Below are 21,766 nucleotides of genomic sequence, written 5' to 3' on the forward strand. Positions count from 1 at the left end.
GGTGCTGAGGAGATTCATCAGGACGCTGCCTGGATTAGAGAGGGTGCGGAGCAGATTCACCAGGACGCTGCCTGGATTAGAGAGCTGCGGAGCAGAATTCACCAGGACACTGCCTGGATTAGAGAGGGTGCAGAGCAGATTCACCAGGACGCTGCCTGGATTAGAGAGGGTGCAGAGGAGATTCACCGGGACGCTGCCTGGATTAGAGAGGGTGCAGAGGAGATTCACCAGGACGCTGCCTGGATTAGAGAGGGTGCAGAGGAGATTCACCAGGACGCTGCCTGGTTTAGAGAGGGTGCAGAGGAGATTCACCAGGACGCTGCCTGGATTAGAGAGGGTGCAGAGGAGATTCACCAGGACGCTGCCTGGATTAGAGAGGGTGCAGAGGAGATTCACCGGGATGCTGCCTGGATTAGAGAGGGTGCAGAGGAGATTCACCGGGATGCTGCCTGGATTAGAGAGGGTGCAGAGGAGATTCACCGGGATGCTGCCTGGATTAGAGAGGGTGCAGAGGAGATTCACTGGACGCTGCCTGGATTAGAGAGGGTGCAGAGGAGATTCACCAGGACGCTGCCTGGATTAGAGAGGGTGCAGCGGAGATTCACCAGGACGATGCCTGGATTAGAGAGGGTGCAGAGGAGATTCACCAGTGCGCTGCATGGATTAGAGAGGGTGCAGAGGAGATTCACCGGACGCTGCCTGGATTAGAGAGGGTGCAGAGGAGATTCACCAAAGACGCTGCCTGGATTAGAGAGGGTGCAGAGCAGATTCACCACAGGGCTGACCGGATTAGAGAGTGTGTTTTACGAAGATAGGTTGTGGGATCTTTTCTCTTGGAGCGAAGGAGGATGGGAGGTGACCTGATGGAGGTGTGCAAGACGACAAGAGGCTCAGATCGAGCAGACAGCCAGGGCCCTTTCCCTCGAACAGCAACCTTCGATATGAAGGGACATAATTGCCCGGTGGTTGGAGGAACGTTCGGTTGGGGGGATTGTCGGTGGTATATCTTTTACCCACCGGGTGTGGTGGGTGCGTGGAACACCTTGCTGGGGGCTGCTGTCAGAGGCAGACACACTCGGGCCGTTGGAGAAACTCCGAGTTGGGCGATGGAAAACTGCGAGTTGAGTGGGAGGGAAAGGTCTCGGAGAGGGTTAAAGTGCCAGCACGACGTCGCGGGCCAAAGAGCCTGCTCCGTTCCGCGTCACTTCAATCAAAACGACGAAGCGCCAGGACTTGTTCCTTTCCCCTTAAAGAATCGCAGTTATCGTTGCCGATTCGCTGATCGGTGGCAACTTCCGTTCAGAATGACCGCCGGCACGCCGGAGGCCGTTTGGCGATTGCACAGGCTCGCGAGAAGCTTTGCCTTGCGCAGTTCTAGATTTGGGCACTTTATTCCAGGCTGCCCCCCCGCCCCACCCCCCAGAGAACTTTATTCCAGCTTCACGCACTTTATTCTCGGGGCCAGGAACCCTTTCCAGCCGACCGATGGTTTATCCGAGACCCCGGCGCGTTATTGCGGGGCCCTCTCTCACCCGCTGGGATCAGGGCTGACAGACCTGGCTCTCGTCCTGGTCCTTCAGCCTAACCCCCCGACTCTCCAGCGAATTTGAATCGGTCCGAGAAGTCATCGCTGTACCCCTCTGATCTCTCACCCCGACACCCCTAACTCCAACCGCTCGTCAGAGTGGCCCCCCTGACGTCACACACTGACCCCTCATTCCCGACCCTTCTGCCAAGCCGGTACTTTAGGTCCTGACAGATTTTTTTGGGGGGGGGGGTGCGGCCTGGCCAATTGATTATTCCACGTTGCTCTGGGCTCGGGGTGGGGCCAGATCCAGATCGAATCGCTGGAAGTAATCCCTGGCCCCCCTCATCCCCAAACACTGAAAAACATTGACAGGATGCCGAAGTGGGCTGAGAAGTGGCAGATGCAGTTCAACCCGGGGAAGTGAGAGGTGGTTACACTTTGGAAGGACAAACCCCAAGGCAGAGTACAAAGTAAATGGCAGGATACTTGGTAGTCTGGAGGAGCAGAGGGATCTGGGGGTACATGTCCACAGATCCCTGATAGTTGCCTCACAGGTAGATAGGGTAGTTAAGAAAGTTTATGGGGTGTTAGCTTTCATAAGTCGAGGATAGAGTTTAAGAGTCGCGATGTAGTGATGCAGCTCTATAAAACTCTAGTTAGGCCACACTTGGAGTACTGTGTCCAGTTCTGGTCGTCTCACTACGGGAAGGATGTGGAAGCATTGGAAAGGGTACAGAGGAGATTTACCGGGACGCTGCCTGGTTTAGAGAGTATGGATTATGATCAGAGATTAAGGGAGCTAGGGCTTTTCTCTCTGGAGAGAAGGAGGATGAGAGGAGACATGATAGAGGTGGACAAGATATGAAGAGGAATAGACAGAGTGGACAGCCAGCGCCTCTTCCCCAGGGCACCACTGCTCAGTACAAGAGGACGTGGCTTTAAGGTGAGGGGAAGGAAGTTCAAGGGGGATATTAGAGGAAGGTTTTTCACTCAGAGAGGGGTTGGTGCGTGGAATGCACTGCCCGAGTCGGTGGTGGAGGCAGATACACTAGTGAAGTTTAAGAGACTGCTGGACAGGTATATGGAGGAATTTAAGGTGGAGGGTTATATGGGAGGCAGGGTTTGAGGGTCGGCACAACATTGTGGGCCGAAGGGCCTGTAATGTGCCGTACTGTTCCACTGTCTCCAACAATCGGGAGACTCTTAAGCTCTCAACCCCAACCCACCGCCCCTTCAAATCCCCGAATGTTAATCCGAGACCCCCGCCGACGGACCCCTGGGACCGAGGAGTGACACGCGGGCTCCCTCGTCTCCACAGAGCGCCAAGGCCCGCAAGATCCACCACTACCAGTACCTGAGCTGGCCGGACCACGGCGTCCCGTCCGAGCCCGGCGGTGTCCTCAGCTTCCTGGAGCAGGTGAACCGCAAGCAGGAGGCCCTGACGGAGGCCGGCCCCATCGTCGTCCACTGCAGGTAGGGCAGGGGTCAGGGGTCAGGGGTCAGGAGGGGGGCATTTCCCCTTCACCGGGAGGGAGGTGAGCCCCGCAGCGACGGCGGGGCGTACGGAAACGGAGGTGGCAGGGACGGGCGGGGAGAACTGAGCGGCGGACGAGGTGGAGGGCGACGGAGGAAGAGAGAGGGTAGCTCAGACCCCGGATAACGACCCTTCCTCTCCCTCCAGTGCCGGAATCGGAGAACGGGCACCATCATCGTCATCGACATGTTGGTGGACAAAAATCAATGCTCAGGGTAAGAGGGTACCCATCCCCCCCCTCCGCACCGTCCCATCACACACTCCCGGGGTCAGACACAGAGTGAACCTCCCTCACACACCGTCCCATCACACACTCCCGGGGTCAGACACAGAGTGAACCTCCACACCGTCCCATCACACACTCCCGGGGTCAGACACAGAGTGAATCTCCCTCCTCACCATCCGATCACACACTCCCGGGGTCAGACACAGAGTGAACCTCCACACCGTCCCATCACACACTCCCGGGGTCAGACACAGAGTGAACCTCCACACCGTCCCATCACACACTCCCGGGGTCAGACACAGAGTGAACCTCCACACCGTCCCATCACACACTCCCGGAGTCAGACACAGAGTGAATCTCCCTCCACACCGTCCCATCACACAATCCCGGGGTCAGACACAGAGTGAATCTCCCTCCACACCGTCCCATCACACACCCCCGGGGTCAGACACAGAGTGATCTCCCTCCGCACCGTCCCATCACACACTCCCGGGGTCAGACACAGAGTGAATCTCCCTCCGCACCGTCCCATCACACACTCCCGGGGTCAGACACAGAATGAATCTCCCTCCTCACCGTCCCATCACACACTCCCGGGGTCAGACACAGAGTGAATCTCCTCCACACCGTCCCATCACACACTCCCGGGGTCAGACACAGAGTGAATCTCCCTCCTCACCGTCCCATCACACACTCCCGGGGTCAGACACAGAGTGAATCTCCCTCCACACCGTCCCATCACACACTCCCCGGGGTCAGACACAGAGTGAATCTCCCTCCACACCGTCCCATCACACACTCCCGGGGTCAGACACAGAGTGAATCTCCCTCCTCACCGTCCCATCACACACTCCCGGGGTCAGACACAGAGAGAATCTCCCTCCACACCGTCCCATCACACACTCCCGGGGTCAGACACAGAGTGAATCTCCCTCCTCACCGTCCCATCACACACTCCCGGGGTCAGACACAGAGTGAATCTCCCTCCACACCGTCCCATCACACACTCCCGGGGTCAGACACAGAGTGAATCTCCCTCCACACCGTCCCATCACACACTCCCGGGGTCAGACACAGAGTGAATCTCCCTCCACACCGTCCCATCACACACTCCCGGGGTCAGACACAGAGTGAATCTCCTTCCACACCGTCCCATCACACACTCCCGGGGTCAGACACAGAGTGAATCTCCCTCCACACGTCCCATCACACACTCCCGGGGTCAGACACAGAGTGAATCTCCCTCCACACCGTCCCATTACACACTCCCGGGGTCAGACACAGAGTGAATCTCCTCCACACCGTCCCATCACACACTCCCGGGGTCAGACACAGAGTGAATCTCCCTCCACACCGTCCCATCACACACTTCCCCGGGGTCAGACACAGAGTGAATCTCCCTCCGCACCGTCCCATCACACACTCCCGGGGTCAGACACAGAGTGAATCTCCCACCCCACCGTCCCCTAACACACTCCCGGGGTCAGACACAGAGTGAATCTCCCTCCACACCGTCCCATCACACACTCCCGGGGTCAGACACAGAGTGAATCTCCGTCCACACCGTCACATCACACACTCCCGGGGTCAGACACAGAGTGAATCTCCGTCCACACCGTCCCATCACACACTCCCGGGGTCAGACACAGAGTGAATCTCCCTCCTCACCGTCCCATCACACACTCCCGGGGTCAGACACAGAGTGAATCCCCCTCCACACCGTCCATCACACACTCCCGGGGTCAGACACAGAGTGAATCTCCCTCCACACCGTCCTATCACACACTCCCGGGTCAGACACAGAGTGAATCTCCCTCCACACCGTCCCATCACACACTCCCGGGGTCAGACACAGAGTGAATCTCCCTCCACACCGTCCCATCACACACTCCCGGGGTCAGACACAGAGTGAATCTCCCTCCTCACCGTCCCATCACACACTCCCGGGGTCAGACACAGAGTGAATCTCCCTCCACACCGTCCCATCACACACTCCCGGGGTCAGACACAGAGTGAATCTCCCTCCACACCGTCCCATCACACACTCCCGGGGTCAGACACAGAGTGAATCTCCCCCACCACACCGTCCCATCACACACTCCCGGGGTCAGACCACACAGTGAATCTCCCTCCTCACCGTCCCATCACACACTCCCGGGGACAGACACAGAGTGAATCTCCCTCCACACCGTCCCATCACACACTCCCGGGGTCAGACACAGAGTGAATCTCCCTCCACACCGTCCCATCACACACTCCCGGGGTCAGACACAGAGTGAATCTCCCTCCACACTGTCCCATCACACACTCCCGGGGTCAGACACAGAGTGAATCTCCCTCCACACCGTCCATCACACACTCCCGGGGTCAGACACAGAGTGAATCTCCCTCCACACCGTCCCATCACACACTCCCGGGGTCAGACACAGAGTGAATCTCCCTCCTCACCGTCCCATCACACACTCCCGGGGTCAGACACAGAGTGAATCTCCCTCCACACCGTCCCATCACACACTCCCGGGTCAGACACAGAGTGAATCTCCCTCCTCACCGTCCCATCACACACTCCCGGGGTCAGACACAGAGTGAATCTCCCTCCACACCGTCCCATCACACACTCCCGGGGTCAGACACAGAGTGAATCTCCCTCCACACCGTCCCATCACACACTCCCGGGGTCAGACACAGAGTGAATCTCCTTCCACACCGTCCCATCACACACTCCCGGGGTCAGACACAGAGTGAATCTCCCTCCACACCGTCCCATCACACACTCCCGGGGTCAGACACAGAGTGAATCTCCCTCCACACCGTCCCATTACACACTCCCGGGGTCAGACACAGAGTGAATCTCCCTCCACACTGTCCCATCACACACTCCCGGGGGTCAGACACAGAGTGAATCTCCCTCCACACCGTCCCATCACACACTCCCCGGGGTCAGACACAGAGTGAATCTCCCTCCGCACCGTCCCATCACACACTCCCGGGTCAGACACAGAGTGAATCTCCCACCCCACCGTCCCCTAACACACTCCCGGGGTCAGACACAGAGTGAATCTCCCTCCACACCGTCCCATCACACACTCCCGGGTCAGACACAGAGTGAAACTCCGTCCACACCGTCCCATCACACACTCCCGGGGTCAGACACAGAGTGAATCTCCGTCCCACACCGTCCCATCACACACTCCCGGGGTCAGACACAGAGTGTTGAAATCTCCCTCCTCACCGTCCCATCACCACACTCCCGGGGTCAGACACAGAGTGAATCCCCCTCCACACCGTCCCATCACACACTCCCGGGGTCAGACACAGAGTGAATCTCCCTCCACACCGTCCTATCACACACTCCCGGGGTCAGACACAGAGTGAATCTCCCTCCACACCGTCCCATCACACACTCCCGGGGTCAGACACAGAGTGAATCTCCCTCCACAACCGTCCCATCACACACTCCCGGGGTCAGACACAGAGTGAATCTCCCCTCCTCACCGTCCCATCACACACTCCCGGGGTCAGACACAGAGTGAATCTCCTCCACACCGTCCCATCACACACTCCCGGGGTCAGACACACAGTGAATCTCCCTCCTCACCGTCCCATCACACACTCCGGGGACAGACACAGAGTGAATCTCCCTCCACACCGTCCCATCACACACTCCCGGGGTCAGACACAGAGTGAATCTCCCTCCACACCGTCCCATCACACACTCCGGGGTCAGACACAGAGTGAATCTCCCTCCACACCGTCCCATCACACACTCCCGGGTCAGACACAGAGGTGAATCTCCCTCCACACCGTCCCATCACACACTCCCCGGGGTCAGACACAGAGTGAATCTCCCTCCACACCGTCCCATTACAACACTCCCCGGGGTCAGACACAGAGTGAATCTCCCTCCACACTGTCCCATCACACACTCCCGGGGTCAGACACAGAGTGAATCTCCCTCCACACCGTCCCATCTCACACTCCCGGGGTCAGACACAGAGTGAATCTCCCTCCACACCGTCCCATCACACACTCCCGGGGTCAGACACAGAGTGAATCTCCCTACCCACCGTCCCATCACACACTCCCGGGGTCCGACACAGAGTGAATATCCCTCCACACAGTCCCATCACACACTCCCGGGGTCAGACACAGAGTGAATCTCCCTCCACACCGTCCCATCACACACTCCCGGGCAGACATAGAGTGAAACTCCCTCCACACCGTCCCATCACACACTCCCGGGGTCAGACACAGAGTGAATCTCCCTCCACACCGTCCCATCACACACTCCCGGGGTCAGACACAGAGTGAATCTCCCTCCTCACTGTCCCATCACACACTCCCGGGGTCAGACACAGAGTGAATCTCCCTCCACACCGTCCCATCACACACTCCCCGGGGTCAGACACAGAGTGAATCTCCCTCCACACCGTCCCATCACACACTCCGGAGTCAGACACAGAGTGAATCTCCCTCCACACCGTCCCATCACACACTCCCGGGGTCAGACACAGAGTGAATCTCCCTCCACACCGTCCCATCACACACTCCCGGGGTCAGACACAGAGTGAATCTCCCTCCACACCGTCCCATCACACACTCCCGGAGTCAGACACAGAGTGAATCTCCCTCCACACCGTCCCATCACACACTCCCTCACTCCCGCCAGGCCTCGACTGTGACATTGACATTCAGAAGACGATACAGAACGTGAGGAGCCAGCGGTCGGGGATGGTTCAGACCGAGGCCCAGTACAAGTTTATCTACATGGCCGTGACACAGTACATTGATACTACACAGAAGAAACTGCAGCTGATTGAGAACAAAGCTGCCTTCCTCCCATCTCCCCCTCCCATCTCCCCCTGACCATCTCCCCTCCCATCTCCCTCCCCAACTCCCCTCCCTCCCCCTCCCCATCTCCCCTCCCATCTCCCTCCCATCTCCCCCTCCATCTCCGCCTCCCCGAACTCCCCCTCCCATCTCCCCTCCCCATCTCCCCTCCTCCCATCTCCCCCCCCACTCCCCTCCCATCTCCCCCTCCCATCTCCCCTCCCATCTCCCCCTCCCAGCTCCCCAGCTGCCCCCCACCATCTCCCCCTCGCCCAGCATCTCCCCCTCCCATCTCCCCCTCCCATCTCCCCCTCCCATCTCCCCCTCCACCTCCCATCTCCCCTCCCATCTCCCCTCCCCATCTCCCCCTCCCCATCTCCCCCCTCCCCATCTCCCTCCCCCTCCCCCCATCTCCCCTCCCCATCTCCCCCTCCCATCTCCCCCTCCCATCTCCCCTCCCATCTCCACCTCCCATCTCCCCCTCCCATCTCCCCCTCCCATCTCCCCCTCCCATCCCCCTCCCATCTCCCCCTCCCATCTCCCCTCCCCTCCCATCTCCCCCTCTTCTCCCCCTCCCATCTCCCCTCCCCACTCCCCCTCCCCTCTCCCCTCCCATCTCCCCCTCCCATCACTCCCATCTCCCCCTCCCATCTCCCCCTCCCATCTCCCCTCCCCATCTCCCCCTCCCATCTCCCCCTCCCCATCTCCCCCTCCCATCTCCCCCTCCCATCTCCCCCTCCCATCACCCCTGACCATCTCCCCCTCCCATCTCCCCCTCCTATCTCCCCCTCCCATCTCCCCTTCCCATCTCCCCCTACCATCTCCCCCCCATCTCCCCTCCCATCCCTCCCCCCCTCCCATCTCCCCCTCCCATCTCCCCCTCCCATCTCCCCCTCCCATCTCCCCTCCCATCCCCATCCCTCCCCCCTCCATCTCCCCCTCCCCATCTCCCCCTCCCATTCCCCCTCCCATCTCCCCCCTCCCATCTCCCCCTCCCCTCCCATCTCCCCCTCCCCATCTCCCCCTCCCATCTCCCCCTCCCATCTCCCCTCCCCATCTCCCCCTCCCCATCCCCTCCCCATCTCCCTCCCCATCTCCCCCTCCCCATCTCCACCTCCCATCTCCCCTCCATCTCCCCCTCCATCCCCCTCCCCATCCCCTTCCCATCTCCCCTACCCATCTCCCCCCTCCCCCTCCCCCTCCCCCTCCCCTCCCCTCCCATCTCCCCCTCCCATCTCCCCCTCCCATCTCCCCCTCCCATCTCCCCCTCCCATCTCCCCTCCCATCTCCCCTCCCCATCTCCCCCTCCCCATCTCCCCCTCCCCATCTCCCCCTCCCATCTCCCCTCCCATCTCCCCTGACCATCTCCCCCTGACCATCTCCCCCTCCATCTCCCCCTCCCATCTCCCCCTCCCATCTCCCCCATCTCCCATCTCCCCCTGACCATCTCCCCCTCCCATCTCCCTCCCCAACTCCCCCTCCCATCCCTCCCCTCCCCTCCCCATCTCCCCTCCCCATCTCCCCCTCCCATCTCCCCCTCCCCATCTCCCCTCCCAACTCCCCTCCCATCTCCCCTCCCCATCTCCCCCTCCCATCTCCCCCTCCCCATCTCCCCCTCCCATCTCCCCCTCCATCTCCCCCTCCCATCTCCCCCTCCCTCTCCCCCTCCCCATCTCCCCCTCCCATCTCCCCCTCCCATCTCCCCCTCCCACCCTCCCATCTCCCCCTCCCATCTCCCCCTCCACCTCCCATCTCCCCCTCCCATCTCCCCCTCCCCATCTCCCCCTCCCCATCTCCCCCTCCCCATCTCCCCTCCCCATCTCCCCTCCCCATCTCCCCCCTCCCATCTCCCCCTCCCATCTCCACCTCCCATCTCCCCCTCCCATCCCCCTCCCATCTCCCCCTCCCCATCCCCTCCCATCTCCCCCTACCATCTCCCCCTCCCATCTCCCCTCCCCCCTCCCATCTCCCCCCTCCCCATCTCCCCCTCCCATCTCCACCTCCCATCTCCCCCTCCCCATCTCCCCTCCCCATCTCCCCCTCCCCATCTCCCCCTCCCCATCTCCCCCTCCCATCTCCCCTCCCATCTCCCCCTCCCATCTCCCCCTGACCATCTCCCCCTCCCATCTCCCCCTCCTATCTCCCCCTCCCATCTCCCCTTCCCATCTCCCCCTGACCATCTCCCCCCCATCTCCCCTCCCATCTCCCCCTCCCATCTCCCCCTCCCATCTCCCCCTCCCATCTCCCCTGACCATCTCCCCCTCCCATGTCCCCCTCCCATCTCCCCCTCCCCATCTCCCCCTCCCCATCTCCCCCTCCCATTTCCCCCTCCCATCTCCCCCCTCCCATCTCCCCCTCCCATCTCCCCTCCCCCTCCATCTCCCCCTCCCATCTCCCCCTCCCCATCTCCCCCTCCCCATCTCCCCCTCCCCATCTCCCCTCCCCATCTCCCCTCCCCATCTCCCCCTCCATCTCCACCTCCCATCTCCCCCTCCCATCCCCCTCCCATCTCCCCCTCCCCATCCCCTCCCATCTCCCCCTACCATCTCCCCCTCCCATCTCCCCCTCCCCCTCCCATCTCCCCCTCCCCCTCCCATCTCCCCCTCCCCATCTCCCCCTCCCATCTCCACCTCCCATCTCCCCCTCCCCATCTCCCCTCCCATCTCCCCTCCCCATCTCCCCCTCCCCATCTCCCCCTCCCCATCTCCCCCTCCCATCTCCCCCTCCCATCTCCCCCCTGACCATCTCCCCCTCCCATCTCCCCCTGACCATCTCCCCCTCCTATCTCCCCTCCCATCTCCCCTTCCCATCTCCCCCTGACCATCTCCCCCCCATCTCCCCCTCCCATCTCCCCCTCCCATCTCCCCCTCCCATCTCCCCCTCCCATCTCCCCCTCCCATCTCCCCCTCCCCATCTCCCCCTGACCATCTCCCCCTCCCATGTCCCCCTCCCATCTCCCCTCCCCAACTCCCCCTCCCATCTCCCCCTCCCCATCTCCCCTCCCCATCTCCCCTCCCCATCTCCCCTCCCCATCTCCCCTCCCCATCTCCCCCTCCCCATCTCCCCCTCCCCATCTCCCCTCCCCATCTCCCCTCCCCATCTCCCCTCCCATCTCCCTCCCCATCTCCCCATCTCCCCTCCCCATCTCCCCCCATTTCCCCCTCCCATCTCCCCCTGACCATCTCCCCCTCCCATCTCCCCTCCCCCTCCCATCTCCCCCTCCCATCTCCCCCCTCCCATCTCCCCCTCCCCATCTCCCCCTCCCCATCTCCCCTCCCCATCTCCCCCTCCCCATCTCCCCCTCCCATCTCCCCCTCCCATCTCCCCTCCCATCTCCCCCTCCCATCTCCCACCTCCCATCTCCCCTCCCATCTCCCCCTCCCATCTCCCCCTCCCATCTCCCCCTCCCCATCTCCCCCTCCCCATCTCCCCCCATCTCCCCCCATCTCCCCCTCCCATCTCCCCCTGACCATCTCCCCCTGACCATCTCCCCCTCCCGTCCCCCTCCCATCTCCCCTCCCCAACTCCCCCTCCCATCTCCCCTCCCCATCTCCCCCTCCCATCTCCCCCTCCCATCTCCCCCTCCCATCTCCCCCTCCCATCTCCCCCTCCCATCTCCCCCTCCCATCTCCCCTTCCCATCTCCCCCTGACCATCTCCCCCTCCATCTCTCCCTGACCATCTCCCCTCCCATGTCCCCCTCCCCAACTCCCCCTCCCATCTCCCCTCCCCATCTCCCCCTCCCCATCTCCCCTCCCCATCTCCCTCCCCATCTCCCCCCCCATCTCCCCATCTCCCCTCCCCATCTCCCCCCATTTCCCCCTCCCATCTCCCCCTGACCATCTCCCCCTCCCATCTCCCCCTCCCCCCTCCCATCCCCCCCCCATCATCCCCCTCCCATCTCCCCCTCCCCATCTCCCCCTCCCCATCTCCCCTCCCCATCTCCCCATCCCCCATCTCCCCCTCCCATCTCCCCCTCCCATCTCCCCCTCCCATCTCCCCCTCCCCCATCTCCCCCTCCCCATCTCCCCTCCCCATCTCCCCCCATCTCCCCCATCTCCCCTCCCATCTCCCCCTCCCCATCTCCCCCTCCCATCTCCCCTCCCCATCTCCCCCTCCCATCCCCCCCGACCTCCCCCTCCCCATCTCCCACTCCCATCTCTCCTCCCCAACTCCCCCTCCCATCTCCCCTCCCATCTCCCTCCCCAACTCCCCCTCCCCATCTCCCCCTCCCCATCTCCCCCTCCCCATCTCCCCCTCCCCATCTCCCCCGCCCCATCTCCCCCTCCCCATCTCCCCCTCCCCAACTCCCCCTCCCATCTCCCCCTCCCATCTCCCCCTCCCATCTCCCCCTCCCATCTCCCCCTCCCATCTCCCCCTGACCATCTCCCCCTCCCCCATCTCCCCCTCCCATCTCCCCCTCCCCATCTCCCCCCATCTCCCCTCTTCAACTCCCCCTCCCCATCTCCCCCTCCCCATCTCCCCCTCCCCATCTCCCCCTCCCATCTCCCCCTCCCCATCTCCCCTGCCCATCTCTCCCTCCCATCTCCCCCTGACCATCTCCCCCTGACCATCTCCCCCTGACCATCACCTCCTCCCCATCTCCCCCTCCCATCTCCCCTCCCCAACTCCCCCTCCCATCTCCCCTCCCCAACTCCCCCTCCCCATCTCCCCCTCCCCCTCCCCAACTCCCCTTCCCCACTCCCCTCCCCATCTCCCCCACCCCATCTCCCCCTCCCCATCTCCCCCTCCCCATCTCCCCCTCCCCATCCCCTCACCCCCTCCCCTCTCCCCCTCCCATCCCCTCCCCACTCCCCCTCCCAACTCCCCTCCCAACTCCCCCTCCCCAACTCCCCCTCCCCACTCCCCTCCCCATCTCCCCCTCCCATCTCCCCCTCCCATCTCCCCCTCCCATCTCCCCCTCCCATCTCCCCCTCCCATCTCCCCCTCCCATCTCCCCCCTCCCTCTCCCATCTCCCCCTCCCATCTCCTCCCATCTCCCCCTCCCCTCTCCCCTCCTCCCCCTCCCCATCCCCATCTCCCCTCTCCATCTCCCCCTCCCCTACTCCCCATCCCCAACTCTCCCTCCCCAACTCCCCCTCCCCAACCTCCCCTCCTCAACTCCCCTCACCATCTCTTCCCCATCCCCAACTCCCCCTCCCCCTCCTCTCCCCATCTCCCACTCCCCATCTCCCCCTCCCCATCTCCCCTCCCCAACTCCCCCTCCCCAACTCCCCCCTCCCCAACCTACCTCCTCAACTCCCCTCACCATCTCCCCAACTCCTCCCCATCCCCATCTCCCACTCCCCATCTCCCCAACTCTCCCCATCTCCCCCTCCCCCTCCCCAACTCCCCCCCTCCTCTCCCCATCTCCCCAACTCCTCTCCCCATCTCCCCAACTCTCCCCGTCTCCCCCTCCCCAACTCCCCATCCTCAACTCTCCCTCCCCAACTCCCCCTCCCCCTCCTCTCCCCATCTCCCCCTCCCCAACTCCCCATCCTCAATTCCCCCTCCCCAACTCCCCTCCCAACTCCCCCTCCCCAACTCCCCCTCCCCATTCCCCTCCCCATTTCCCCCTCCCCATCTCCCCCTCCCATCTCCCCCTCCCATCTCCCCCATCTCACTCTCCCATCTCCCCCTCCCATCTTCCCCTCCCCCTCCATCTCCCCCTCCCCCCTCCCCTCCTCCCCCTCCCCATCCCCATCTCCCCTCTCCATCTCCCCTCCCCTACTCCCCATCCCCAACTCTCCCTCCCCAACTCCCCCTCCCCAACCTCCCCTCCTCAACTCCCCTCACCATCTCTTCCCCATCCCCAACTCCCCCTCCCCCTCCTCTCCCCATCTCCCCAACTCCTATCTCCCCAACTCCTCTCCCCATCTCCCCAACTCTCCCCATCTCCCACTCCCCATCTCCCCCTCCCCCTCCCCATCCCCAACTCCCCATCCCCAACTCCCCCTCCCCAACTCCCCCTCCCCAACTCCCCCTCCCCAACTCCCCCTCCCCAACTCCCCCTCCCCAACTCCCCCTCCCATCTCCCCTCACCATCTCCCCTTCCCCATCTCTTCCCCATCCCCAACTCCCCTCCCCAAACTCCCCTCACCATCTCCCCAACTCCTCCCCATCCCATCTCCCCCTCCCCATCTCCCCAACTCTCCCCATCTCCCCCTCCCCCTCCCCAACTCCCCCTCCCCCTCCCCAACTACCCCTCCCCCTCCCCAACTCCCCCCCCTCCTCTCCCCATCTCCCCAACTCCTCTCCCCATCTCCCCAACTCTCCCGTCTCCCCCTCCCCAACTCCCCCTCCCCATCTCCATCCCCAACTCCTTCCCCATCTCCCCTCCCCATCTCCCCCTCCCCATCTCCCATCCCCACCTCCCCCCCATCTCCCCCTCCCCAACCCTTCCCCATCCCACACACTCGCAAGCCTTTTCCCCTTCCCCCTCTCGCCTTTATCTCCTTGCCCGCCGATCGCCTCCCCAGGAGCTTGTTCCCCTCCCTCCCCTCCACGGCCTCCCACCGCACTTGCCCCCAGCCCCTCCTCCAGCCCCGTTTCACCCGTCAACTTCCCAGCTTCTTCACTCCACTGGTTCCTCCCCTCCCCCGGTTCCACCCGCCGTCTCGTACGTCTTCCCCTCCCGGTCCCGCGGGCCCCGAGACGGCCCCTCTCCTCCCCGCGGACCCCGCCCGACAAGCCGACTCCTGTGTCTGTGTCGCTGATTGGCTGGGGACAGCGCGACCTGACCCTCTTACCCCCTCCGTCTCTCCCCCCCGCAGACCAACAAACAGGTGGAGTCCGAGTACGGCAACATCAGCTACCCCCCTCAGAACCTCAAACACACCAAGGTCTCCAGCGGACGTCCAGGTACGGGAAACCGAGGAGGGATCGGAGAGGGCTGGAGGGTGAAGGAGGGGCAAGGGAGGGGCGGACGGCGAGAGGGAGAGAGGGGGAAGGGGAGGCGGAGAGGGAGGAAAGGGGAGACGGGGGGGGAAGGAGTGACGGAGGGGGAAGGAGAGACGGTGAGAGGGGGAACGAGAGACTGTGGGGGGGAAGGAGAGACGGTGGGAGGGGAAGGAGAGATGGAGAGAGGGAAGGAGAGATGGTGAGAGAGGGGGAAGGAGAGACGGAGGGGAAGGAGAGTGTGAGAGTGGGGGAGGAGAGACGGTGAGGGGGGGAAGGAGAGACTGTGAGAGTGGGGGAGGAGAGGGTGAGAGGGGGGGAAGGAGAGACGGTGAGAGAGGGGGGAGAGAGAGGGGGAAGGAGAGAGAGGGGGAAGGAGAGACGGAGAGAAGGGGGAACAAGAGACGGAGAGAAGGGGGAACGAGAGACGGAGAGAGGGGAAGGAGTGACGGTGAGAGAGGGGGAAGGAGAGACGGAGATGGGGGAAGGAGAGGACGATGAGAGGGGGAAGGAGAGATGGAGAGAGAGGGAAGGAGAGATGGTGAGGGGGGAAGGAGAGACGGAGGGGAATGGAGAGACGGTGAGAGGGGGAATGGAGAGAGAGAGAGAGGGGGAAGGAGAGATGGAGAGAGGGGAAGAGAGATGGAGATGGGGGAATGGAGAGACGGAGAGAGGGGGAAGGCGAGACGGAGAGAGGGAAGGAGAGACAGAGATGGGGGAATGGAGAGACGATGAGAGGGGGAAGGAGAGATGGAGAGGGGAAGGAGAGACGATCAGAGGGGGAAGGAGAGATGGAGGGGAATGGAGAGGGAGAGAGAGAAGGAGAGACGGAGATGGGGGGATTGGAGAGACGGTGAGGGGGGGAAGGAGAGACGATGAGGGGGGGAAGGAGAGACGGTGAGAGAGGGAAGGAGAGATGGTGAGGGGGGAAGGAGAGACGGAGGGGAATGGAGAGATGGAGAGAGGGGGAAGGAGAGATGGAGAGAGAGGGAAGGAGAGATGGTGGGGGGAAGGAGAGACGGAGGGGAATGGAGAGATGGTGAGAGGGGGAATGGAGAGACAGAGATAGGGGGAAGGAGAGATGGAGAGAGGGGGAAGGAGAGATGGAGAGAGGGGGAAGGAGAGACGGAGATGGGGGGAATGCAGAGACGGAGAGACGGGGAAGGCGAGACGGAGAGAGGGAAGGAGAGACAGAGATGGGGAATGGAGAGACGGAGAGAGGAGGGAGAAACGGAGAGAGGGAAGGAGAGACGGAGATGGGGGAATGGAGAGACGGTGAGAGGGGAAAGGAGAGAGGGGGAAGGAGAGACGGTGAGAGGGGGAAGGTGAGATGGGGGGAATGGAGAGATGGTGAGAAGGGAAAGGAGAGAGGGGAAAGGAGAGACAGTGAGAGGGGGAAGGAGAGAGGGAGGGGAATGGAGAGACGGAGAGAGGGAAGGAGAGATGGAGATGGGGGGAATGGAGAGATGGTGAGAGAGGGAAGGAGAGACAGTGAGAGGGGGAAGGAGAGACGGGGAGAGAGGGAAGGAGAGACGGAGATGGGGGGAATGGAGAGATGGAGGGGAATGGAGAGACGGAGAGAGGGGGAATGGAGAGACGGAGAGAGGGGGAATGGAGAGACGGAGAGGGGGAAGGAGAGATGGAGATGAGGGGAATGGAGAGACGGGGAAGGAGATACGGAGGGGGAATGGAGAGACGGAGAGAGGGGGAATGGAGAGATGGAGATGGGGGGAAGGAGAGATGGAGGGGAATGGAGAGACGGAGATGGGGGAATGGAGAGACGGAGAGACGGGGAAGGAGAGATGGAGGGGAATGAAGAGATGGAGAGAGGGAAGGAGAGACGGAGAGAGGCGGAAGGAGAGACGGAGAGAGGGGAAGGAGAGATGGAGGGGCATGGAGAGACGGGGAAGGAGAGATGGAGGGGAATGGAGAGGGAGAGAGGGGGAAGGAGAGACGGAGAGAGGGGGAAGGAGAGATGGAGGGGAATGGAGAGACGGAGAGAGGGAAGGAGAGAAGGAGAGATGGAGAGAGGCGGAAGGAAAGACAGAGAGAGGGAAGGAGAGACGGAGAGACGGAAGGGAAGGAGAGACGGATAGAGGGGGAAGGAGAGATGGAGGGGAATGGAGAGACGGAGAGAGGGAAGGAGAGATGGAGAGAGGGAAGGAGAGACGGAGAGAGAGGGGAAGGAGAGATGGAGGGGAATGGAGAGACGGAGAGAGGGAAGGAGAGACGGAGAGAGGGAAGGAGAGACGGAGCAGGCCAAGCGTCGTGGCGGAGGGGTGATAGGACAGTGGAAGGATGGATGTGGAGGGAGGTCGGAGGGAGTTTACCAAGCTGTTGGTCACTCACGTTGCCCTGACCCTGCAGCCACGGTGCCGACGCCAAGGGGAAGAAGGAGGATAAGGTGCGGAAGCAGCGGTCGGAGGAGAAGGAACGATCGGCCAAGGCCGGGTCACTCAGGAAAAAGTAGTGCAGAGGTGGGTGAGGCACACTGAGACATCTCCCCCTCCTCATCACCCTCCCACCTCCCCCTCCCCCTCCCCCCTCCCCCTCCCCCTCCCCTCCCCCTCCCCCTCCCCCCCCACCCCCACCCCCTCCCCATCCCCCACCCCCCACCCCCTTCCCCACCCCCTCCCCATCCCCCCCCCTCCCCATCCCCCACCCCCATCCCCCCTCCCCATCCCACCTCCCACCCATCCCCCTCCCCTTCCCCCACCCTCCCCCTCCCCACCCCATCCCCACCCCCCTCCCCCACCCCCCTCCCCCCTCCCCCTCCCCCTCCCCCTCCCCCACCCCCACCCCAACCCCACCCCCCACCCCACCCCCTCCCCTCCCCACCCCACCCCACCCCAACCCCCCCACCCTCCCCATCCCCCTCCCACCCTCCCCCTCCCCACCCCCACCCCCCATCCCCCATCCCCCCACCCCCACCCCCAACCCCCCTCCCCCCTCCCCCCACCCCCCCCACCCCTCCCCACCCCCACCCCACCCCCCTCCCCCTCCCCCACCCCCTCCCCATCACCCCCACCCCCCACCCCCCACCCCCACCCCCCCATCCCCACCCCTCCCCATCCCCCCCCCCCTCCCCCACCCACCCCCACCCCCACCCCACCCCACCCTCCCCCCACCCACCCTCACCCTCCCCCACCCCCACCCCCTCCCCCACCCCCACCCCCACCCCCCACCCCCATCCCCCCCCCTCCCCACCCCACCCCCCACCCCCACCCCCTCCCCCTCCCACCCCCACCCCCACCCCTACCCCACCCCCACCCCCCTCCCCCCACCCCCTCCCCACCCCCCACCAACCCCCACCCCCACCCCCACCACCCCATTCCCCCCACCCCCTCCCCCCTCACCCCCACCCACCACCCCCCTCCCCACCCCCCTCCCCCCTCCACCTCCCACCCCCACCCCTCCCCCCCCCTCCCCATCCCCCTCCCCCATCCCCCCTCCCTCCCATCCCCATCCCCCCTCCCCCCCCCTTCCCCCTCCCCCTCCCCCTCACCCTTCCCACCTCCCCCTTCCCCCCTCCCACCTCCCCATCCCCCCTCCCCCTCCCCCCACCCTCCCCCTCCCACCCCCCCTCCCCCACCCCCCTCCCCTCCTCATCACCCCTCCCACCTCCCCATCCCCCTCCCCCTTCCCCATCCCCCTCCCCCTCACCCATCCCCTTCCCTCTATCCCCATTCCCCCTTCTCTATCCCCCTTCCCCTTCTCCATCCCCCTCCCCTTCCCACCCCCTTCCCCTCCCCCATCACCCCTTCCCCTTCTCATCCCCCTCTCCCCCTTCTCCATCCCCCTTCCCCTTCTCCATCCCCCTTCCCCTCTCCATCCCATTCCCCTTCTCTATCCCCATTCCCCTTCTCTATCCCCCTTCCCCTTCTCCATCCCCCTTCCCCTTCTCCATCCCCCTTCCCCTCCCCATCACCCTTCCCCTTCTCTATCCCCCTTCCCCTTCTCCATCCCCCTTCCCCTTCTCCATCCCCCTTCCCCTTCTCCATCCCCCATTCCCCTTCTCCATCCCCCATTCCCCCTTCTCCATCCCCCTTCCCCTTCTCTATCCCCCTTCCCCTCCCCATCCCCTTCCCCTTCTCTATCCCCCTTCCCCTTCTCCATCCCCCTTCCCCTTCTCCATCCCCCTTCCCCTCCCCATCCCCCTTCCCCTCCCCATCCCCCTTCCCCTTCTCTATCCCCCTTCCCCTTCTCCATCCCCCTTCCCCTTCTCCATCCCCCTTCCCCTCCCCATCACCCTTCCCCTTCTCCATCCCCCATTCCCCTTCTCCATCCCCCTTCCCCTTCTCCATCCCCCTTCCCCTTCTCCATCCCCCTTCCCCTTCTCCATCCCCCTTCCCCTTCTCCATCCCCCTTCCCCTTCTCCATCCCCCTTCCCCTTCTCCATCCCCCATTCCCCTTCTCCATCCCCCATTCCCCTTCTCCATCCCCCATTCCCCTTCTCCATCCCCCTTCCCCTTCTCCATCCCCTTCCCCTTCTCCATCCCCCATTCCCCTTCTCCATCCCCCTTCCCCTTCTCCATCCCCCATTCCCCTTCCCCTTCTCTATCCCCCTTCCCCGCCCCATCCCCCTTCCCCGCCCCATCCCCCTTCCCCCTCCATCCCCCTTCCCCTTCTCCATCCCCCTTCCCCTTCTCCATCCCCCTTCCCCTTCTCCATCCCCCTTCCCCTTCTCCATCCCCCTTCCCCCTTCCCCTCCCCATCCCCCTTCCCCTTCTCCATCCCCCATTCCCCCCCCGCCCCATTCCCCTTTCCCTCCCCATCCCCCTCCCCACCCCCATCCCCCTTCCCCCCCACCCCCCCATCCCCCCTACCCCCCTTCCCCTTCTCCATCCCCCTTCCCCTCCCCATCCCCCTTCCCCTCCCCATCCCCCTTCCCCTTCTCCATCCCCCTTCCCCTTCTCCATCCCCCATTCCCCTTCACAGCCCCATTCCCCTTCCCCTCCCCATCCCCCTCCCCACCCCCATCCCCATCTCCACTCCCCATCCCCACTCCCCATCCCCCTCCCCATCCCCCCTACCCCCTTCCCCTTCTCCATCCCCCTTCCCCTCCCCATCCCCCTTCCCCTTCTCCATCCCTCATTCCCCTTCCCCGCCCCATTCCCCTTCCCCTCCCCATCCCCCTCCCCACCCCCATCCCCATCTCCACTCCCCATCCCCACTCCCCATCCCCCTTCCCCCCCACCCCCCCATCCCCCTCCCCATCCCCCTTCCCCATACCCCCTCCCCTCACCCATCCCCCGTCCCTCTCCCCTTCTCCTCCTCCTACTCCCCCCTCCACCTCCTCCTTCCCCTCCTTCCTCCCCTTCTCCACCTTCCTCCCCTTCCCTCCCCCTTTCCTCACCCCTTCACACCCCTGTCTCCCTCCCCTCTTTATGTCACATCACCTCACTCACCCACCTCTCTCTCTCTCTTTTCCCCCAACAGATCCCTGGATGGATGTCCCCTCCCGGCTGACAGCCTCTACTGCCTTCCCCCTGCCCTGCTCCCATCTCTCCCCCCTCCCGCCAAAACCCCCTCCTCCCCTCCCCCTCGCAACGAGGTGGGCGGACAGACTCGAGGCCATAGTGCCCCACTCCCGCAGCAACTCACCCTGCTGAAGATTCTCCCCCCAGTACCGGGTGACCTCTATGGGGCCCTAGTTAGCTCCCATCATGGGGGTTTCTGTCCGTCCTGGTACATAACCCCCTTGGTTACCTCCTTCCCAAATCCCGGGACGGGACACAATTCTCCCGTCTACCGGAAGCCCACTCCCCTTCCCTGACTCCAAGAATGTTATTGCCTCCCTCATCCCACTTGTCCCCAGATCTCCCCTCTCCCAATACAGGCCGCTCCCCATTTCCCCACCCCCTACACTCCAAAAACCCCTTCTGAACCTCCTCTCCTCCCAATACCCCCCACAAGCGTCACCATAGGCAACAACGGACCCTCCCCCTTGCCCTGCTCTTCTCCTCCTGCCCCTCGCCCACTCCCCATCACCCCATCCCCTCCCTCCTCTCCAGGGACCGTCCCAGGAGGGATGAGGAGCGGGCGGGGGGGTCGGACAGAAGAGAACCATCTCCGCAGGCTCCCCTCCGTCCCCAGAACGAGGCGAGGAGACCAGCGCCCAGGACACGCGGTGGACCCTCAGGGAAGAGGGAGGATGAGGGCGAGTGGGTTGGGGGGGGGGGGTTCGGTGATGCTGCTGACGGGTGCGGGGGCTCCTCTGTCATTTCGTAAATTAAAAGCCGCTAAAGCTCGGTGACCTGCCGTCGTGCTCGCTCAGACGAGGGAGGGAGGGGAGTGAGGAGATGGAGATGGAGAGGAAGGAGAGGGGAGGAGACTGCGACGGAGCGGGAGGAGACAGACGGGGAGGGAGGGAGAGCGGGATTCTGCCCAGTCTCTCTCCCCCATCTCACATCCCATCTCTCACCCCAAATCTCTGCTCCCCAATCTCTCACCCACCCCCCCTCTACCCACTATCCCCTTCAACCCATCTACCAACCTTTAACTCCACAAATCCCTTCTACCCCCTCAACCCTGTCTACCCCCTTCTGACGCCTTCTATCCCCTGCTAACCACTAACCCCCCTTCTAAACCCTCACACTACTTCTAACTCCTCTCTCACACTTACCCTCCAACCCAATCGCAACCGCATCCTCTGTGCCCACCATTTCTACCCGCCTCCTCTCAAGCCATCTCCCCACCTACATCTGCAGTGCCCTCCAGGTCAGCAACATCACCAGTTCCGTCCCTTAGGC

General features: G+C 63.6%; 1 protein-coding gene across 1 annotated transcript; it reads left to right on the forward strand.

Moving 5' to 3' along the window:
• Nucleotides 1–2,846: 2,846 nt before the first annotated feature.
• On the forward strand, nucleotides 2,847–21,270 carry LOC132389846 (tyrosine-protein phosphatase non-receptor type 6-like; the record flags this gene model as incomplete). The annotated part of the gene is made up of 6 exons (XM_059962409.1): nucleotides 2,847–3,001; nucleotides 3,210–3,277; nucleotides 7,958–8,107; nucleotides 14,889–14,978; nucleotides 17,382–17,491; nucleotides 20,454–21,270. Coding segments are annotated over 6 exons (603 nt in total), but the record flags the coding sequence as incomplete, so codon positions are not given.
• Between the last annotated feature and the right edge of the window lie 496 nt (nucleotides 21,271–21,766).

This window comes from Hypanus sabinus, unplaced genomic scaffold (assembly GCF_030144855.1).
Source record: "Hypanus sabinus isolate sHypSab1 unplaced genomic scaffold, sHypSab1.hap1 scaffold_676, whole genome shotgun sequence".
NCBI lineage: Eukaryota > Metazoa > Chordata > Chondrichthyes > Myliobatiformes > Dasyatidae > Hypanus > Hypanus sabinus.